This window comes from Pollachius pollachius, assembly GCF_949987615.1.
Source record: "Pollachius pollachius genome assembly, chromosome: 2".
In the NCBI taxonomy this organism is placed as follows: domain Eukaryota; kingdom Metazoa; phylum Chordata; class Actinopteri; order Gadiformes; family Gadidae; genus Pollachius; species Pollachius pollachius.
The window spans coordinates 17,300,946-17,320,787 of record NC_136935.1 but is presented as its reverse complement, the minus strand read 5'-3'; the positions used below and the strand labels follow the sequence as shown (position 1 = coordinate 17,320,787).

Genomic DNA, 19,842 nt, shown 5'->3' with positions numbered 1-19,842 from the left:
TCAAGGCTCTTGCCTGTGTCTGGATGCGAGACTTGGCCCATTAATCAAACTAATGGAGAAGTAAGTGATTTCAAAATATAGGCTTTGCTCAAGCACACCCCATCACCATTGCCAGGACCCCCCAACACACACACACAGACACACACACAGAGACACTCACACACACACGTGCATACACAGACACAAACTCACACACACATGCTAGAAAGACACACACACTCACACACGCACCCACACATACATACACACATACACTCCCATGCTGCATTTTGAAACACTACCTATGCTTCCTCCTCTCTCTGCTAGGATCATGATGCATTCTCCATTAGGATCATTCATAAATCTTTAATATATATAAAACATCTGACCCACTTTTGGCCTGGTTTTAATTTCCCTCACCATGGGTATGGGTTTCTAGCCAAAGGCCAACCTCCCTTCATAGCGGCCTATGAAGGGGCAGTATGTCAGACACATGTATTGATCTTGATGAGATAGTTTCAATTAACATGTTCCTCAGGTTTATCAAAAAGCTTTTTCTCCCTGTGCGAACGGAGACAGAAAGTGAACTCTGTCTCCCTGCTGCTACTGTGCACCTACCTGCAGATTGGATCATTTTAAGTATTTTTTATTCAATAATTAGGCATACTGCCTATTTAAACAAAATAAACACATTTTCCTAATCAGATTGCAATGACCATGATCTGAGGGAAGACACACCAGCAACCACGAAAATTGTGTATTTACAAATTTTTAATTACCTTTCAGAGCCACTGTAGGCAGTTCCCTCTTTGTTGTTATCACCCTCGTGGATTTTGCTGTAAATGAATTAGTTGATTCAACAGATGTGAATGCATAATCACATTGAACAAGTTACCCAGATGCCGCCCTGGCTATAACCTCTCCTTGCTTTCTGCAGTAAAGAACAGTGCTGTGTTGAAACGTCTCCAATGACCCCTTAGCATCGGTCTTGTGGTATTCCAAGCTAATGATGACGCTGTCACCGTTCCCTCCTCCCCCTGTCCTCTCTGCTCTCTCGTCTCCCTTGTGTGGAAGCGCTTTGTATGCACGCTGCTTGCTCTGATACCAGACACCCGTGTCACACATCTCAAAATCTCTGGAAATTAGCAGCACACAGACACACACACATACACAGAGAAGGATGGAGTCACACAAAGAAACAGACAGAGAGAACCACACACACACACACACACACACACACACACACACACACACACACACATACACACACACGGACATGCATACACATATATGCATGTGTACAGAAAAACACACCCACATATGTTTGTGTGCACTCACTCACACACGCAAACGCATGCACACACATGCACTCACAGACCCACGCACAGACACATACACACAAAGTGAAGTTACCCTCTGACATCCTCACTCCCACTGGTGAAGACACGGGAGCGTGTCTCGCCCGATGTCTCTGTAATAAGGATGAGATTCAAGTTCATCTCTGGCCCCTCAAACCTCCTACCGCTGACCCATTCTGCTCCCTCTTTCCTTTATCGCTGCTTTTGTAGTTTTGTTTGGGGTCTCGTCTCGAGCGCTCACCCCTGCTTGTTAGAGCCAGAGCCTAGTGTGTCAGGTCTAGCCTAGCGTGTCAGGTCTAGCCTAGCGTGTCAGGCCTAGCCTAGCGTGTCAGGTCTAGCCTAGCGTGTCAGGCCTAGCCTAGCGTGTCAAGCCTAGCCTAGCGTGTCAGGCCTAGCCTAGCGTGTCAGGCCTAGCCTAGCGTGTCAGGCCTAGCCTAGCGCGTCAGGCCTAGCCTGGTGTGCCAGGCAAGAGCGTAGCGTGTCAGAGCCAGAGCTTAGCGTGTCAGGGCTGGAGCCTAGCGTGTTGGCCCAGAACCTAGAGGGTCTGGCTAGAGCCTAGCATGGCGGACCTTAGCCTAGCACATCGGGGACAGAGCCTAGCTCTTCGGGGCTAGAGCCTAGGGTGTCGGGCCTAGAGCCTAGCATGTCAGGGTAAGAGCCTAGCATGTCAGGGTTAGAGCCTAGCAAGTCAGGGCTAGAGCCTAGCAAGTCAGGGCTAGAGCCTAGCATCGGGCCAGAGCCTAGCGATTTGGGCCTGCCTTCTGACGGTGACCCGCTATGCCCGACGGTGACCCGCAAGTAGAACTTGGATGGAATCGTGCCAAGACTGGAGGCAGAATAACGATACTGTGTAGAGTAGAACTTTTGGGCACTGCAGTTAATAAACATGGCATAACAAACCGCGAGCCTCTGCTTGCAGATCAGGATTCAGAATCAGAATCTGAAGTACTTTATTGATCCCCGACAGGGAATATCGATGCATGTTGCAGTTGCTCCCATTCAACAATATACATGGATATAAAAATGTAGAAAGAATAAGAAAATACTAAATTGCAAAAATGTGTGAGATAGATAGGGAAAATGCAATGCTAGGCAGTCTTTATCGACACATATATCCTGACAGGGAGATGCAGGTCTTGAATGGGGCTGACTGGACTGGATGACGCCATCGCTAGCATTCCCAACAAAGCCAAGTGGAATAGTGGGGCAGGTAGTGGGGGATAGTGGCGTTCAAAGCCCTCCCTGCTCCTGTGAGCAGAGTGTGCTCTATAGACGAGTGGTACCAACTTTCACTGTGTGGGAATACAGTCGGTATTCAGTGGAGCGACCCATCAGCCATTTGATAAACTACAATTTAGAGCAAAAATAATTAGATACCTATCCTAGAATATGGTTTAAACCAATGTAAATACAAATGCTGGGAAATATATTTAGACATTTTATAAAATCCAAAAATTGTACAAGCAAGAATATTCACTAGTCAAAATGTACGGTAAATAAATGCAGCCGAGTATACCAGCGTTTTTCACAGTTTAATTATTAAATCACTGTGCGCGATTATTATAATTTTCAGTCAGTAGTGCACAGTTGAAAACATAAATGGTTGACTCATGATGGGTTTAAAGCTGGGAAAAGTGTTTAAATTAGTCCAAGGGGCCGGGCTATTGACCCAGAGTTCACCTCTCATGGAGGACGTGGAACGACTGGATGGCCACAGGCAGCAGTGACTTCATGTGGTGCTCTGTGGTTTGTCTGAGTAGTCTGAGTCGTGCACTGACTGTACTCCTGTGGCTAGCGTCATGGTGTGGGTGGAAGATGTATGTCTCTTCCATTTTTCTGCTACTGCTTAAGTCTGCTTGATTTCTTTGATTTTTTGCGGTTGAATATCTTTTCGATGTGAATGTTTTCCAAGCTGTCTAGAATGTGGAAAACATTCACATGTGGAAAACATTCCCCCCCGTACAAACCTTGATTGTATATGCGATCCTTGACCGCAGGTTAAACAGTTCGGAGACCAAGGGTCATGTCAGAGCTGCAGGCGCTTAAAGTCAAAAAAGCCGTTTCCCTGTCCAGAGATCTTCTGTCTATGTATTCACAGCTGAGATAAGCTCATGCTGACACCCACACAGACCACTTTAGCTTGATAGTTATGTCTGGATCAGGTTATAGTCATACAGCATGTAATTGTTTCTTAACGTTGGCTATATGCAAGGAGGACAATATCAGAGTCATCCACTTTTCAGTGGGTGGATAGGCCAGTTTTATTAGGCTGATAGAAGAACAAAACAGAGAAGAATGTGTGTTTTTCCATTTAGTGTATTAGTGGCTTGGTGTTGACAGGGTTAAAGTAGTATACTCTGTGGCACTAATAGCATTTTGATTGTTTGAGTACTGTTAAGTCATGTCTTGGTTTGTACTGAAACTGCCGCCTATACAATCTGATCTGAGTCGTAACAGAGAATAACCTTGTTTCCGTGACTTTTATCCAGCTTTGATTCAAGCCTCCGGAAGATTAGCTCATTGACACTACACTGCAGACCGCAACAATATAGTTATTACGTTACCACTGAAGCTGGCCTGTGTGTCCTCAAACGTTTCTAAGACATATAATCATAATTATAATAAAACAACAATAATAATATTATGATTTATAATAACAATGTCAAAAACACAAATACGGGTGCTTTATTTGGGCTGAACACCCAAGGCTATGTTTTGGATCATAATATATCTACTCATACAAACATTAGCAGTTGGTTATCATTTGGGGGGAATCAGCAGTAGGAGCTTCCCTTTGGATTCCCGTCTGATTGGTCCTCTCCTCTGTCCCGGCTCACTCCTGTTTCCTGTGTCTCCTGTTGGGGGACAGCCTTCTGAGCCGTGGCTGTGAGGCTGTGGGGCCATTCAAGGGGCCTTCTGCGTTTACGTGTTTGTGAGTGAACTCATTTGAAGTCTGTTAGTTCCGTGCTGGGAGGCAGCGATAACCGTGGTGTCAGGTTAATAATTCAAACGCTAAAGGCTCAAGTCTCCTAATATGTACCTTTTAAGTGTGACTTTTGGGGTGCGGAAGAACAAGAGTTCAGTTAAGCCCTTTCCTTCAGCTGAGCTGAAAGCTTTCTCTTAAGATAACATCAGGTATCATTTATTGCATTAAAAAAAGGACTCAATGCATTACAGCCATGTATGAGTCATATGTATTGAATCATTCTATTGCATAAGTTAATATCATATTCAAAACAACAAAATAATAATATCTTATAATTTGCCTTTCCTCAAGTTACAGAAATAAACATGATGGACAGGCACATAGCATGTGTTTTGTTTGTGAGTTGCAGTAATGGTATTTGTTTACATAAAAAAGCTAGAGCAAACTGGTCTGGTAATGCTTGCTCTAGTATGTAATTTGGTTATTGTCTATTGTCTTTTCCTCTGTTATGAAGGCTTTGGGATGTTTTTACTGTCATAGTCAGTAAAAACTGAGTGTTTCCTTTTAGTAACACTCCAGACTCCTGAGGAATCAGGAGTCACGTTTTTGAAGTATTTCCTTTTAGGTAGAGAGAGGTTGTTTATGCGCTGACTGAAGTGTAGGTTTTAGAAGGATAGCTTAGCATAATGCACTGCCTTCGGATATTTAGTTTAGAACTATGTACTCTATTCAAATGTGTGTGCTTCATCAGGTCCATGGGTGGTCCAGGGTGTGTTATTTGCAAACGTTATGTATTAGTAGGGGGGGGGAGTGGTCATTGGTTGCTGAGTCTGCATGTTGTACACGTGTTGACACAGGTTAGCCCTGGTGCTTCCTGACACATCAGAAGCCGGCGCATTATTAGTGGATTGTTACATTAATGCCTCCTGCCTGTGCCCTTGACACCGCCGCTGTGCCCTTGTTCTGACTCTATTATTTCTTTATTTCTTTCTACGTCCCCTGAGTGCTGCTCTGTGACTTCCCCGCTGCTCCTGAGAAGGAGTTAAAAGCAGAGGAGCAGCGGTCCTTTCCCCGTGGGGGCAACATTTCTTACATCTATTTCAATTGAACTGTTTCCCGTAATATATTTTAAACCTATTTTTCTTGATTCATCTCTAAAGAGCTTAAGAGTCAAAACATCTAGTCCCAGAGTGGACGTAATTCTTTGCAGAGAGAGAGAGTGGAAGAGAAAGAGAGGGAGAGGAGAGAGAGAGAGAGAGAGAGAGAGAGAGAGAGAGAGAGAGAGAGAGAGAGAGAGAGAGACGCTAAAGCACATGACTAATGGATTCTTGATTCTGGGTAAAATACTCACGTTTAGTTTCTTCAAAAGCTCCTTGTTGGGGGTCCGCACACACAAACACACACACAGATCCTCAACTCACACCCACACACACACACAAACACACTCACAGTCCCTCTACACACCCGGCCACACACATACAAAGCCTGTCAAAACACACACACATCCCGCAACACGCACACACACACACACACACACACACACACACACACCCACACCCACACGCACACGAACACGCACACACACACACACACACACACACACACACACACACACACACACACACACACACACACACACATTGTCACACGTTATCACAAAATGGAAAAAGATTTTAAAAAGAATCTTGCCCCGGAGCCACCATTTATTCCTTCTATTCCATTTCCTGTATTGTAGCGTCTCAGTCGGCCGTCCAGCCTCCTAAGTAGAGCATTAGCTATTCCACTCATGGCACGGCGCTGCCTGTGGGAAGCTGCAAGCCTGCGAGCGCTCAGCCCAGCCCTGCGTGCCCTGACAGATGGGAGAGGTGATTATGTTTAATGTCACCACCAGCGCAGTGTATTCCTTCTGGAAGGACGTTCGGCCCGGGTACACTGACAGGGGCCACGGTGTGTGGGGGGGGGGGGGGAGAGAGAAATCTGTCGTTAGATAATGTCTATCATTACAAGCTGGGCCTCGCACTGCCTTCACCTGAATAAATACCCCCCCGGGCTTTGCTAATCACTGTCAAGGCTTTGTGTGATGTAGGGTCGGGGTGACACGCGCTGGCCTGGGAGGGGAAGCAGTCCCCGATTTCTGACGTGTGTGTATGAGTGCATCGCGAAGGGAGCGGATCCGTACTGTACGGCCGTGTAACGGTCCTTATGGACATAGGAGGCTGCGCTTGCGTGCGCGTCTGTGCATTACCTACCACGCCCTGCCCAAACCCAGCTACCTCTCTGACGTCACCGTACCCCGACTTTGTATTCAATCGGGTCGCCGAAAAACGTTGGTGGTCCGTGGTTTCCACAGCAACCGTGGGGCGGCGATGGTGACGGGGGACTGTTGTGAATATTTCATAACGGACCTCATTACTCCTGACGGGCCCCTTTGTTCAGCCTCAAGCAATGAATGGACAGAACAAGGAGAGGGAGAAGAGACTTGAAGGTAGGGATGGGAATGCTCAGACGAAAATCCCCTTTCCCTCACACCATTGTCCAATAAGTGTGCAGTTATAAACTTTTCCAATAAAGGCCTTTACTGTAATAACAGGAGGAGATGGTTTTTCAGTCTGCCTGCCCTTTCCACGCTTCTGTAGCCAAGTCAAGTCATGCAAGGTACATAAATAGCTGGATAAGTGGATGAAATGATGGATAGATGTAGGAAGGTGAACGGAAAGACAGAGAGATAGATATCAACGGATGTGTGGAACAGTGGACGGATGGAGAGATTGGTAGTTAGATGGCAGGTAAATGGGGTACGGTCGATGGAGCGATTTATAGATAGACAGATGTCTATACAATTGCATTTGATGAATCAGAGGTACCCTATAGCAGGCATTTCGCTGCGGATGACAGGTGGAGGGAAAGCCTCTGATGGGCTGATGTTTGTTCCGTGGAGCATCCAGCGGCTGCAAGGTGTTGATAGCAGGAGCATCATCTAAATGATGTGCTCGTTGGCAGGGGATTTGCCATGCTTCATTAACAGAATGATCTTAGCTTAGTTAGCTATCAGCCGAAAACCGTAACCTTAACAAATGCGAATGTTGTGACTTTGCATATTTGTTGAGAGGGAGCTTGTGACCATATGTTTGTGTTCATGTGTGTCCAACGTAATATACAATAAAATACAATAAACCCCAATTAGTGACCAGCCATTAGTGCTTTGTTACTGATTAAGTTGTGAAAAAATACGACAGACAAACATGATGCAATCATGCAATTATCATATTATACCCACAGATCTTGTACAATTCAGCCCTTATACAGTCCATTATGCCTGGGCTGCTTGTAGAACAGGATGTCCTATACTGGGAGAATGGACGGACACATGAATGGATGGACAGACGGATGGGTGGTTGGATCCACAGATGGGTGGAGGGATGGATGGTTTGATGGATGGACAGATGGATGAATGGGTGAATGGATGGAAAAGATGGATGGATGGACAAATAGATGGATGAACAGATAGATGACAGGACCGATAGATGGATGGGTGGGTCCATAGAAGGGTGGAGCGATGGACAGTGGGGTGGATAGACAGATAGGTGGGTGGGTGGGTCCACAGACGAAAGGAGGGATGGATAGCACTCTCCACACATTTGACATTTGCAGTAAATTCTTCTGACAGAAGTCCTTCGTCCCCTGTCCGTCGCCAAGGCGTACGATTAAAGTGTGTTGGTTTGTCTGGGTGGCGGTCGGCTAGCATCCAGCTGCAGTAGGGATGCCTTGGGCTGCTCTATGATTACTAATATTAACCCTAGCCAAGTGTACAGGATACCGATAGGGTGCGATATCATGCATCCGCTCTGTTTCTTTGAAAACAACTAATACGGCCCTCAAGATAGACTCACACATCTCTGTGGTGACGTCCTTCACTGAGGTAAATGAAAAAATGGAAATGTATTGCAAGAATATTCCTCTGCAAGACTATTGATGTAATTTATGGTCTTCGATGGATTCGGAGGCATTGGTGAGATTACACATCAATTTATGCTAAATCAGCTTAGGTGTGATTAGAAAAGGTTTGATCATGAAAATTAATGTAAGAATAGCTGGCCACACATGGGGGCTTTTGTGTTTAAGGGTGTTGGTTTTGAATCCTAATGGACAAATAAATAATGTAGGTTGGATCTCCCTCGTCTTAGTTTAGAAGGGATCTTTTCGCCGGTGACGTCTTATGTCCAATCTTATTTAACCAGAGACTCCTCATTTTTATAGGCCTATAGGGCTTTTTAAAGTCAAGACAGCTACTTCACACTGTTAGTCAAAAATACTGACTGTCCTTTTTTCTTTTTATTAACTCTAATCACCGTGCCAACAATCGATCCCTCCCTCAGTACTAAGAGGAATAAGTACTGAAGGAAGAGAATAAAAGCACCTGTCCTCATTATACCTGATGCAACACGCAAACATAGTCACGTCGGGTCGGGACGCCTGGCGCCCATTAAATACCAACACGTTGGGCCTTCTGTAAGAGGAGCTTGGAGGGATTTATTTGTTCATTCCTTGTCCATACGTAATTGATTCGCCCACAGCACATTGCACGGATATGTGTTTGAATGGATTTGTGGCACAGGTCTGAGTTGGGAACCGTGGGCGTCTGATTGTACAGTGTTGTATTCTCAATGAAAGTCTAATCTTGCTACTTCCAAGGCAAACCGTTGGTTAATTCTTTCTGAAGGCTAAAGATAACCTCACCTGCTATTTAACTTTATCGAGTCCTTATGCAAATAAAAATTAAACACTGTCTGAGGTTCCCTTGAGGTGACTTCCTGCGGTTAGGCAGTCTTCACCTGTAAATCAGCGTGTTCCTTTTAGCCATTCGGTTTTGACTTTCAACAAAACCAAATGGCCCAGCTCTTAGCCATTTAGCAACCTGCGCTAGCTGACTGCGGTATCCATTATTATTTTTTTGCAGTTCAGGTAATGGTCCATGCTTCTGCTTAACTTGGTTCAAGGCAGAAAGCAGCATTAGCACCTGCACTTCTTCTAATACACACACACACACACACACACACACACGCACACACACACACACACACACACACACACACACACACACACACGCACACACACACACACATACACACATTCACACTCACACCTTATTCTCATACCAGATCTTGTTGAACAGTTGGAGATGGTCGAGTGATAGCAGACATGAAATTAATGAATTCCTGAAACACTTATTTTAGTTTTTCCATGACAAATTGTTGTTATTAGTTGATTGAGTAGAGCTTTTCAATTGCCAAAAATGGGTGCACAAAACTTTATTATTCATCTGCATTAGGAGCAGAGCCTGTTGACAGAATTGTTTTTACCGCTCAGTCCATCTGAGGTACAACACTCAGAACGGGAGCTGGTAAATGTGGCGTCTATTTTGGCATTTATTGTGTTGTCATTTAAACACCCCCACACCCGCTCCCTTTCACACACGATAACACACACACACACACACACACACACACACACACACACACACACACACACACACACACACACACACACACACACAATCAGACCGACAGATTTGGGTGAGTGCAACCGACCATGCGTGTCAACTTCCGCCTTAATTTAGGAGGGTGAAGATAAGCATTTCTCCCACAGCCCGCCCCCTCCTCCCTTCCCCCTCGCAATTTAATGAAATCAATCTCAAACGAGGGATGCATTAAACCTAATCTTGAGTCTTCCAAGGTTAGGGGATCGATTGGAAGCTTTTTGGGGTTGTTCTACACACCGGCACGTATTGATGAGCCATGGGGTTGTTCAGAAAATTCACTTTAAAAACGGAAAACACAAAGCAGGGCTTCAATGTAATAGGCCGGCCTTGGATCGCTGTTTGGCGGTCTCCACTTCTTTGCGTTATAAAATCATTAAGACACACCGCAATGCAATTTCCGGAGGGAAGGTGAGGATTTTGTCCCTCAGGCGCGGTGAGCATGGCAGATGTCATCCGAGGCAGTGCGGCAGCGGAGTCATTTAAAACAGCCCATTTGCTACCAAGGTTGGCTGCGGCGGATGCGATCAGGTCACGACGAGAATGGGAGCCCGAGGCGGTTTCCAGCGGCGGTGGCAACGACCACTGGAGCCTTTCCACGGCTGAGTGTTTTTTAATTGGTGCTTGTTTGTTCTTTTGGGTTCCCTCTATTTATCCGATGTGGTCTTGTCTCCTTCTCTGCAGGCGGTGGAGACCAACCTGGCATCAAAGGACAGTCACTGGGTGTATGCTAATGAGGTGAGGTCATCAGGGTTTTACTACACTGCGTGCAGCATGGGGGGGGCTCTGCAGTGAAGGGCCAGGATTGGCTCGTTGTTCAGATGGCAAACACACACTCCTGACTCCTGTAGCCTGAAGAAGAGCAGCCATTTTGTGGCTTTGTTGCTTTTTGATCTGCTCACATTAATGGCTCATCTTGTTATTTTATCTTGATGAGACTGGGCATTGTCACTGGATTCTAAAACCGTATGTCATTCAGTTTCAGAGTTATTTCGTATTATTTTTCTCTCACACAGACATTCGTAATTATTATTATTTTTTTTTTAATCTTTTTTCCTCAGTCAAAGGCACTCATTTCTGCTGATAGGACTAAAGAGGAGAGGTCATTATGATTGGCCTACACTTAAAATTAACCGGATAAAAAATGCTTGGTCACACACAAACACACTTGAATTAGTCTGTATCTGTAGGTCTTCTTGAGAAATGAACATAAGCGCTATGACTATATAGCAGCTCAGTTTTCAAGGAGGATTAAATAACAACACAGCTGGTCTCACCTATGTTTGCTATCCCAGCTTCATTATGTGTGTAGTATGCATCCAGTGTGGCTCTTCCTGCATGCCCAACTGACACCGGTATTTGACAGCGTCAATTAGTGTAAAAACGTGACAGGTCTGTGTGAATCACACCTACCAGACCTAGCTATTGATCTTTCTATCTGCCTTTCTGTCTGTCGCTCTGTCAACACCATTTACCAATATCGTTACGTTTATTTCTAAAGCAATAAATATACGGTATGTATCATGGTGAATGTATATATGTATAATTGTACAATAGGAATAGTTATTGTTAACAGGGAAAAGTTGATGTCTAAATCATCAAAGAACATGGAACAACTCCATGTCAATGAAATGTAAATCTATGTGGGCCTCTTAGTGATTGTATTATACAGTTCTTGTTATCTACAATGCCCTGTTAATTGGAATAATTCACTTAGTTTGTTTGCATTTAAATGCATCTCTTTCTTCTCTCTTTTTTTTTTCTATACAAGGAAATTAATTGGATTGTGTTCCTGCATAGGCCGAACATGGACAATTAAAAAATTCCTGGTTATCGTGGTTGTCATGGAAGCTGACGTGTAAAACCAATTTGTTTTCATTAGGATTACCCCAGCATCCTGGATAGTACAGAGATGTACCATTGCAACGATGTTATGCAATGAACTCGGTTCATGGGAATCATGTTTTGACACATTTTACGCAATAGTTACTAAAAATTGTGTTCTCAAAATGAGGAACATGTTGGAAAACACATGTTCTTTACAGCAATATATGGTGTTGGAGAGAGACACGGTATAATTCATTATTCTTGCCCTCAATATCTTTAGAGAGCACACTTCAAAGTTCTAATTGGCAATTTCAATCGAGCAGAGGAGTGACTGGTGGATTTGTCTCTTTGCTAAATGTTAAAGACAACTTGCAGGTGAAATAATACTTTTGTCACCCTCCCAAATATACCACCATATATAACTAATTAGTTTTCTCCTCATGTGAACCAGAACTTTCATAGCTGTAAACCTTGTTATGGAATTTTCGTCTCACTTATCCGAATTTAGCTCTCTTCTCACTTCTCACTCCGAATGCCAACTACACAAACGGGGATGTTTTCATAACGCATATGCAGGCAAGGTCAAATAATAACCAGGCTGAAGCAGCACTTTAGGGTCATCTCATGGGTTACCTGTGTTTTTCTCTTGCCGTAATCAGCTGTACTCAAGTGAAGGTGTGAACGCTACCAATTGCAGGTTTTTGTTTTACAGCTCCTGCCATCACGGCCCACACATCCATGACCTTCCGTGACTGTATTACAGGAAGCTCGCAAAACAACTATTTTTTTTGCCGCCTGCCTGGAAGTTTCCTACGCTCCTCTCTATCTCAGTGCATCTAGATCAAGAGACGCTCTATGGTCAAATGATTGCAACTGGACTATGATGATTCAGTGCTGGACTTTACTTCATCGTGGAAAAGAACAGGAGTTTGTCTAGAGTTTAACATTGTGAAGGACAGCTTCTTGACAGCCCCGTGTCCCTTCGCTCTAAATCACCCCGCAAACCAGGGCGCCGCGATAGCTGCCAGCTCACCAACCAGTGTCTGCCACTGACACTGTCACACTGAATCTAGATGGATGGGCCATCCTTGGAGGATTTGTTGTTTGTTTTTTCTCCCATTTTGAAACGAGTGGGGGGCGGGGTTGGGTGATGGTGGTGATGGTGGGAGATGTGTGTGACACAGGGAAATGTTTGATGGATTAGTTGATGCTGCGAAGCTTTCAGAGGGTGTGGGGGGGGGGGGGAGGGGAGTATGACTGATTGATGTCCGTGGTAACCAGCCATCAACCGCCGGGCCCCGCCCTGACACGCCCCTCAACACTTTTTTTAGAGTTTGCATTTCATTAAGGAATTAGGTCACGTCGTCATAGCGTATAGTTCTCTATTCATAGCACTCCAGGTGGTGCAGGAGTACATCAGATAAAAGTACACTTTTATCTGTAACAATCATGAGAATTATTTGTTTCCGATCCCTATAAAATCCAGAAAGTTGGGAAGACTTTGTCTTTGGCTTGGATGCTTTCGGTTAAACTTTTTGGCATCTGTGCCTCGAAGCCAATTAGGCATTTCATATCAAGATTGTCGATTTTCTTCCTGTAATTTGCCATGAGCATCTCAGCAGATCCTACCATTTGTATTCATACTGGGAAACAAAATTAATTCAGATATTACCTTCCAGAAATGTGTGACTACAAATACATGCATTTTGATACGGAGCAAAGAAATCTGACCAGATATTACCTGTTTTAACTTTCAACAGTGTGTGTGGGTGTGTATGTGTGTGTATCATTTGTGTATGGTGTGTGTGTGTATGCGTGTAGATGGGTTGCTTTTCAACAAAGTTTAAAACTTTCTTGTTTTGTTTTTCTGCAAAGGCTTTGCGTGTGCATGTGTGCGTGTGTGTGTGTGTGTGTGTGTGTGTGTGTGTGTGTGTGTGTGTGTGTGTTTGTGTGCGTGCCTGCGTGCGTGCGTGCGTGCGTGTGTGTGTTCATGTGTATGTGTGCTAGCATGTCGGTTGTTGAGGCAAACACAACCATTATCCTGCTTATCCTGTGTTTGTTCTTCCTCCCAAACTCCCATAGCTTTTGTGCATAATCCTGCAGCTTCAAAACACACCTTCAATGCAACCTAAACTTCTGTTAGTGATTATCAGCTTTTCATTTATTTCTCGGGAGTGATTAGTAATATTGACTTAGCGACTCAAAGGGGATAATTTGGCCTGTCTGTCAGTAGGGCTTGATTTGATCAATGTATTATGCTGTGCTTCTCTGTCATTAAAAGGCAGCTTTGATGTTTTTGGATCTCCTAGGATAGTAGGATGGTGGGATTGTGGGTGGATATCCAAAGGATACAAGGAACTTCATGCCTAATGAATGCCCTGGCATATTTTAGAGTTGCAACCTCATACGTCCTCAGGTTTTTGGGCTCCTAATCATCCAGTTTGAGCACTCTAAACAAGCTCAAGCAAACTGGCAAAGAAGAAATAACTAGGAGCTGCAAGGCAAGATGAGCTTTAAGAGCTACAGGTTCTTAGCAAATTAACCTAGTAGTGGTTGTTGTCAAGCCTCCAAACATCCTGCAATCAAGCTGTTATGAATAAACTTGACCTGGCCTGACTTATCTTCTTAAATATCTGAAGCCCAACCATTTCACTGATCACTATGTGTGCAATAAATGTTGCACTGCATAAATATATTGGGCTTATATTCGGAAAGTTGTGAATGTTTCTTCTTGTGTTCCGCATTTTCCTATTAGCTCACTCGCTGCTGTATCTTGTTCAGATTCAGGTTGGAGTTGTGCAGAAGGATATGAAATAGGAAGACCTTCTGGCAACATGACGTCATTGTGTGACTGTACATGACCCTTGTTTCTTTCTGAGAGCCTCTCGTCTCAATTACCTTCAGTAACACTGAGCACCGTCCAACCTTGGGGGCATGACCTCCATGTCCTCATCTCATGACGATTGACTGTAAACGCTAACAACTTCCATCCGGCCTTCACCCATGACCTCCTCAACGTATGTCCTGTTGCATAACGGTTTCAAAAATCACAACTCTCAAAGAAAGACGCTTTCCATTCATAATTCATGTTGATGGATTGACAGGCAGAGGACGTGTTTCTTGTAAGAGATGAAAGAAAGAGCGTTGTCAACGCCTGTGATCCATGCTAAAAAGCCACCGTGAAATAAACGATGGCAGGAGCTGTGTACAAAGCGAGGGACTTGTCCCGATTGACACATGTGCTGATGAGTCTCGACTTGGATTAATGTGCTCTTCTTCCCCTGTCGCGCTGTTTCCTCAGGAGGTGAGCGATGCGGAGATAATGGAGCTGGTGCACAGCGCCCTAGGTCGCATGACCGTCATCCGACAGATCTTTCCCATGTGGCGCGACACCAACGTCCGCTGCATGAGGAACAACCACCGCATCTCCTCCCTGCTGTGCGACCCGCAGGACGGATACCTGCAGTCTTTGGAGGTAAGGGGGGAGGTGATTAGTGCTGGGTGGTTAGTGCCGGGTGGCGGCAGCCGAAGGGGGAAGTTACCACACGTAACACAACCTTTTGTTTGATGTCGGAGGCATTTTCCCATTGCAACAGAATGCACAGAATGTACACCTTGCTAGCGATTCTCCCATTGAAGATTGCTACTATCTTTGGACATGAAAGCTCATGGTAGTTTGTAAAAAAAAAACATTGAGCCCCCTTTCTGGTTTGTCTAGAATGAAATAGAGTGATTGACACCGAAATCTTGACGATTGATCCTGTCTAGGTTATTTGGCTCATTTCGCCCCTGCCTGCTTCACAATGGCTGGCAATGGGCATTCACAAAACTGTCCTTAAAACAACCCTAAACGTTAGTTTTCAGAAATGTGCAACTCACCGAGTGGTTAGTGGTGTTCGTGGATGTTCCAAATCACGTACCTTATCAAAATACAGTTTCTGTTGTAATTTGTAAATCCATTGATATCGGTTGGATGTCTCATTGCTCGTTTACTGGAAACGGAAAGGCTGTAGTATTTTTGCTCTGTTCTAGCCCTACTGTTGAGACGGAGAACCGAGCAAAAAGACTACAACCAGCCCCACTGGACTCTGCTGCGGCCGTGATCTTCTCCTGTAGTAGTATGAGGAAGTAAACATTTGCGCAGATTTTTTTCTCCTCTGTGAATCCTGCAGAAATCTACTACTATAATAGCAGGCCTGTAGCACCAGTTACTCAAGTTACTCATGTGTGCTTGTGCCAAGCAGCCTGCAGTTCACACACACACACAGCACGCGCAAACGCATACATACACCGCAAGCACGCACATACACACCGCATACACACCGCACACACACGCACATGCGCACAAACATACATGGAAACGCACACACAAACACACACACACACACACACAAACACACACACGCACGCGCACACACCGCACATCAAGACAATGGAAGCGGCACATTCACGGTAGCGCACATACACGCATGCACACACACACGCACGCGCACACACCGTACGTCAAGACAAAGGCAGCGACACACTCGCCGAGCTTAGACATTATGTTTTTAAACATAACGGCTCCGCCATCAACACACACGCAGGTAAGAACACACACGCACGTGCACACACCGTAGCGACACTCACCCAGGTAAGACGTTATGTTTTTAAACATAACGGCTCCGCCGTCGACAAACTCTCCCAGGTAACACGTTCTGTCTATAGACTGTAGAAACAATTTCTCACCTCGACAAGCAACGGCGTGTCGGTCATTTTGTCATATAAAAAACGTTAAATTCAAACATCGCACCGACCGGCATCTCAGCACATATGTCACGTGATCTTAAAGAGACAGTGTCCCTATAGCGCAGAACGAAAACATGTCAATAACACAGTACGGTGAATTATGTCTATAGAGTCCACCACAAGACTACACTTTGTTGCTCAAATGAAATATTACCCACCTCCTTGAGCCTTCCAAAATGTCATGCAATATTGATATCCCCCCCTCCCCCCTGCGGAATGTTTTAGTTGTTTTATTAGGAGTCTGAGCAGCAAAGCTGCTTGGCCCCTATTGTTTCTGTAACGTTTTTTTTTTCCCTCAAATTCTGTAAAGTCATACTGCAGCCTATACCATAAGTCGAAAAAACTCTTGAAATTTTCAGGTATGGTTAACAATAACCCCCTCTACCCATAAACCCAAATTTGTGGTACTGCACTCAAATGTGGCGCTATTGTAAAAAATCATGAATTAGGCTTATTTCTCCTCACCAGATTGACCTGGACTCAAAATTCTTTCAGAATATTAATCTCTAAAATCAGACGCATTTATAAAATCCTTTTAAATTACATATTAAAGCTAAACATGATAAAAAGATTCACAGGCCACATAAATAATCAAAAATTCACCAAAATCGCCACATAAAATCTTTAGATCAAGCCTCACAAAAATCATTGAACAGAGTTTTACTTTGTTCCATTTGAGAAATATTGGCCAATAAAGTTGGAGCAGTTAGCCCATTTTTCTTATATGACCATTTTGTTATTGTATAATAAAGACATAGGACTATTATTAGGTGGATACCAATACCCCCCACTACCCATAAACCCAAATTGTGGTACTGCACCCAAAGGTGGCGCTATTTAAAAAAAAATATGAACTGGCCTTATTTCTCCGTACGAGGTTGACCTGGACTCAATTATTTCATCATAATAATATCTAAAATCAGATGCATCTTTTTCACCCTAGTCTAAAAATGTTTACTTTTCCCACAATTTCATAGAAAAGCCAAACATCCACAGTCTCAACCCATTTTGCCTTTATGACCATTTTGTTATTGTATAACTACCATATGGCTATCATTAAGTGGATACTATTAACAGTGCAAATTTTCAGATCTGTACTCTTTTAAGAAAGCCCTTAATTCTCTTGTGAAATGTGTGCTTGGAGTTTTCGTGATGTTGTGTGCTTATGAATCGACATTTTCACCATGTGAATGAGGCGATATGTGGTACAGGAATGTCAGTGGCTCAACGGGATAATGCTGTGTACTGGTGGTCCTTAGGTTGAGAGTTTGAATCCTGTATAGAGCATTATGAACAAGCTTAACATAACATTCTGTCATGCCACTCATTTAAGAAACACAACATTGAACAGCAATGTCAACATTCCGGCTCATTAGTTTCAAAGAATCTGACTGCCAAGACACAGTATGGCATTAAGGACAACTTCTTTGTTAACCATTTTTCCTTCATAATGAACTCTGTCATATTTATATTTCTTCCGTTAGTGTTCTTGACAACACATTTTATTTCCCTAGAATCTCAAAGATTTTTCAGGTATTTGCTTTTACGAAAGCCCTTAATTCATTTGAGAAATGTTTGCTTGGGGTTTTCTGGATGTTGTGTGCTTATCAATAGACATTTTCACCATGTGAATGAGGCTACATTTCAGGTTTGTTAGTGGCCCAATGGGATAATGCCTTGTACTGGTGGTCCTTAGTTTGAGAGTTTGAATCCTGATTAGACAATTAAGAACAAGCTGAACATGATATTGGGCTATTGCTCTGCCCAGTCACCTGAAAGCCGAGGCACAGTATGGCATTAAGGGGAATATCAACATCTTTCCTTCATAATTATATGTCATATTTATATATCTTCCATTACTGTGTTCTTGACTTTTCATTTTGCTCGGACCCCGTTAATCACCGCTTGCGGTAATATTTTTTCTTATGTTTTGTGTGTATGCTATGTGTAACTGTAGGTTACGGCTGCCTGTCTTGGCCAGGACACTGGAAGAAGTGTTTAATCTCAATGATGATTATTATTTTCAACTAACCAATAGTAGTTGCCTTGCATTTTAAAATGACAATGCACTTTTCAGCCCTGAATAACAGTAAAAGCTATTTAATAATTGATTTGCATGCATAGTAAACTACAGTTTTCATTGAACAATTAGCCCTGTTACGATAAATTGACTTATTTTATAATGTAATCAAATGCTCACACACTAGCTGCTTTCAGACACACGTGTAAGTCCTGATATTCTCCTGATGGGCCTGATCTGTGAACAGCATATCCTGACATTTGTACCCTGAAAACTTTCTGAATAATACTACCCCTAATGTAGTATTTTCTCCATAGGAAATGTAAATTACCTTATATGTGAATGAGGAGTAGAAAGTCAGTATTTCTCACACCACTTAGCAGTGGGCGTGTTGATGACCCTTCTGCATGTCATTGAGTGGCCCCCTAAATGATAATCAGCCTGTTGCCTTTTACGTTTTACGTTGTAAAATTATAGGCAAAATGTTATTATATTATGCGCTCAGAAATTTATGACATTATCAACTGGGGTTTCCACATTATTGCTATGGGTTTAATTACAACTAGAGGTTGAGCGCGCGCAACGTACGCACATAATCTCTAGTTGGTATAAAAACAGCACACAAGTAAATTTCGGGTTTAAAATACATTGTAACACGCATTACTCAGATTTGTACCAGATTTGTTGAGTAAAATATTATCTTATTTTTTTGTAATGCCTTGCATTACCGCGTTACAGCAAAAAGTAATGCATTACAGTAATGCATTACTTTTGTAATGCGTTACTCCAAACACTGTATCTCAGTGAATATTTATAATTACAAATAGCATTTATCTACGTGTGGGTAAGCTGTATTGTCCTTCAGTGTTCCAATGATTAAATGAAACAGGCCACAAAAGAACAATTTGCAAGGCCCAGCAAAAATTGTAATTGTGGCCGTCACACAAAATCCAGTTTCCTGCTGTGACCTACTTATGGGTTGCGATGTAACTCAGTGAAAAACAGTAACTGTAATACTGTATCTTGTCACTTATTTCTCGTAATTTTATACATTTTATAAATACCTGATTTACCATTATTTTTTACATTAGTTTTGCGTGTTCAGCATATTCGTATGCAAGAACATGACCCTATTTATTATCATTTTAAAGTGTAATGTACAACATCAACATGAACTTGTACCAACAATATGGTACATTATGTGTGAATAAGCCTGATGACGTGTGTCACTTCAACATATTTATTCATGCTGCTCAATGAGCATCATGAATAAATGATGGGTCTTTTCTGATGCATACATTTTCAAATTGAAGGCCTGCTTGCTTGCTTTAAAATTCTTGAAAGGGGCAGGTTTATGAAAGCTGAATAAGAATATTCTCTTTTGCCAATCTCAACTCGTCATTGTGGT

General features: G+C 43.3%; 1 protein-coding gene across 1 annotated transcript in view; it reads left to right on the top strand.

The window, feature by feature from the left end:
- The window catches only part of grid1a (glutamate receptor, ionotropic, delta 1a), a gene marked incomplete at both ends in the record, with an annotated part of 225,991 nt that overhangs the window by 167,666 nt on the left and 38,483 nt on the right, over nt 1-19,842 (top strand). The window contains 2 exons of the mRNA XM_079730268.1: nt 10,484-10,537; nt 14,928-15,101. Of these exons, the coding sequence (XP_079586394.1) occupies nt 10,484-10,537; nt 14,928-15,101 (228 nt within the window). The remainder of the gene's footprint in view (nt 1-10,483; nt 10,538-14,927; nt 15,102-19,842) is intronic.